The following is a 2,500-nucleotide window of genomic DNA, read 5'->3' on the forward strand; positions in this document are numbered from 1 at the left end:
CTGATGTCCATCATTGGCTGATAGTCAACAATTGCTTGTTAAATGTTAAATGTTTTATGTTTTTAACATAAAAAAAACTTATACAAATAGTTTAATTAAAAATCAGCTTTTTTTGTCACCTGTTTCCGTCCTAATTACTAGCGTCTTGGTTTCATTGAATTACCCAATAACTCAATTTATTACACATAACATGAGAATTTTATTCCATAAAGCTCATTTGTACAAATCTATACGCTTTATTTTCACATGTGAAAAAGGCCTATACAGCCAATCAGAATGGCGTACAGCTATTTCACATGTGAAAGTATAACCAATCAACGATAGCGTAAAGGCGTTTCCATGCCAATCACTCGTGCATCTCGTGCAAATCGTGCAAATCGTACTTTGTTATTGAATTAAATTAAATTTGCATTTGGTTCTATTGTTAGTGAGTTTTTGTTTATAATTCGCGTTCAGAAAACTATTTTAATGAAAATTCTCATGTTATGTGTAATAAACAGTTTACGACATAGAAAGTGCTTTGTACGGGGTTTATTCACTCGTTGTTTGTGTCAAAAACCCTCACTCGCTCGTTCCTCGCTCGTTCGGGTTTTTGACACAAACAACTCGTGCATAAAACCCCGTACGGCGCACTTTCTATGAAGTAATCTATTTTTATTTTGACATGTATGGCTACAATACCAATTAGGAAAGATAGAGATAACATGGATTTTGCAACAATTTAATGCTTCAGTCAGTTCATCCCAGTATCGCTGAGGTGAAAGAACTTCTTATTTAGGATCCTTTTATTCACTTTTGTGTTAGTTGAGTTTAGCCTTTGTGATGGTTTAGGTTTGTGTGTTCACAAGTTTGTTTTGCATCTGGAAATGTTTAGATTTTCAATTATTACAACCTGATCCCAAGGGATTATGGCACAGGGCTTTTAACCAATGAAATCCCTGCTTCCTAATTCTATTGTGCATTTTGCTGCACAGTAAACTAAATTCTACCCAGATTAAAATTTGGAAAATATTCTGAGTAAAGAAACTCTTTAATGATCTTTGCTCAAGCAGTGACAATCTTTTTCATCTTTACTCAACCATTTTCATAACACATTCTATGGTGTGCTAGGTCAAATACAAGCGTCATTGTAAAATTTAACTTTTAACATTAATATTGAGATTCACTGAATGATGAACCACTCAAATTTTTTGCAAATATGACATTGAGGTAGTTTTGTTTCCATTTATATTTAATAAAAAGATGGCTGTGTGCACATTCAGTTTAGATAGAATAATCCATGCAGTAGGTGTACTTTTGTGTCATCACTATTTTGGCCATTGACAGTCTTTCTTTTCTTGTTTGGCTTTTGGAAAAAAGAGCATTCTTTAGACATTCTCTTTATAGCATGATGATGAAATAATAATATTTGACTATCAAAAATGTATTCTCATGCAATGGAGAGACAGTGAAGACATAATAATATTATGGTGGCTTTGATTACCTAAACGTGATCCATTTTCTTTCATAATAATATACATGGAAATGTTACTTATTAGTTCTGATTGGCTAAAAAGGAGTGCAGTTCTTGTGTAACATGGGCACAAATTTGTAACACAAGTGCAAGTTACAAATGCATGTTTCCAAGTTTACTTTTGAATGAATTTTAAATGTTAGTCTTGAATTTGACAAATGTTGCAAACTGTTTCAAGCAATCAGTTGAATGAACCTCAGTTAAAATTAAAGTGCATGCTGTCAGAATCTCACTTGTTTTGATTTTATCTCTTCCTTTCTTCAAGTATATTATTAATAAGTAATCACATGATTTCTCACGTAATTTGGTATTTATAAATAAGCACTTGTACTGTAAATACCTCACATTACAAATTGCTAATTTTGTTAGTCTGAAAAATTGTACTCATGCCTATTTATACCAAATTGCACTCGAAATCATGTGATTCCCTATACTAAACAAAGCTGCATATTTCTTGTTTTACTTTCAGATTAGGAAGTGGGTTCATGAACAGAAAGGAAAGCTACTGACAATTAGACCAGAGGATGAAGAATATGTGAAACGAAGGACAGCTGAACTTGCAGCAAAAGCTGAAATGCCTTCAAAACAAACCGTTCAAGACACAGTAAAGGATAGTGCAAAGTGATAATAAGCACTAGAACAGTTCCACTCTTCCCATGCTTCACAGAACAGTGCGTGAAATGAGCAGTACAGTGGGACTACTCTAAGAATCTAGGGATGCTCCCTGCTCCCCCAGGAATTTGGCAATGGATTCGGGGGTAGTACTCTATATTGAAATTGACGGTAAACAATCAAATAAGTAAAAAAAAAAAAAAAAAGCCAATCACCGCTGATTGACCAACACTTTTCATTGACAAAATAAGTGAGATGTGTTCAGCCATATGCATACATAGGTGCCCTTTAATGCGCCGATCAACTCAAAACCCGGACAGTTGAACTTTTCAAATTCCCGCCCCCTGGGGCCAAAATGGTGTTCAAATGCCCTAC

At 34.2% G+C, this 2,500-nt stretch overlaps 1 protein-coding gene across 1 annotated transcript in view; it reads left to right on the forward strand.

The window, feature by feature from the left end:
* LOC137969726 (uncharacterized) overlaps positions 1-2,500 on the forward strand; it is an 11,614-nt gene that overhangs the window by 5,577 nt on the left and 3,537 nt on the right. Inside the window, exon 3 of the mRNA XM_068816063.1 lies at positions 1,983-2,500. This exon is cut by the window's right edge and continues 3,537 nt beyond it. Coding sequence (XP_068672164.1) covers positions 1,983-2,138 — 156 coding nt within the window. The 3' untranslated portion in view covers positions 2,139-2,500. The remainder of the gene's footprint in view (positions 1-1,982) is intronic.

The sequence above is a fragment of the Montipora foliosa genome, chromosome 9 (genome assembly GCF_036669935.1).
Source record: "Montipora foliosa isolate CH-2021 chromosome 9, ASM3666993v2, whole genome shotgun sequence".
Taxonomy (NCBI): Eukaryota; Metazoa; Cnidaria; class Anthozoa; order Scleractinia; family Acroporidae; genus Montipora; species Montipora foliosa.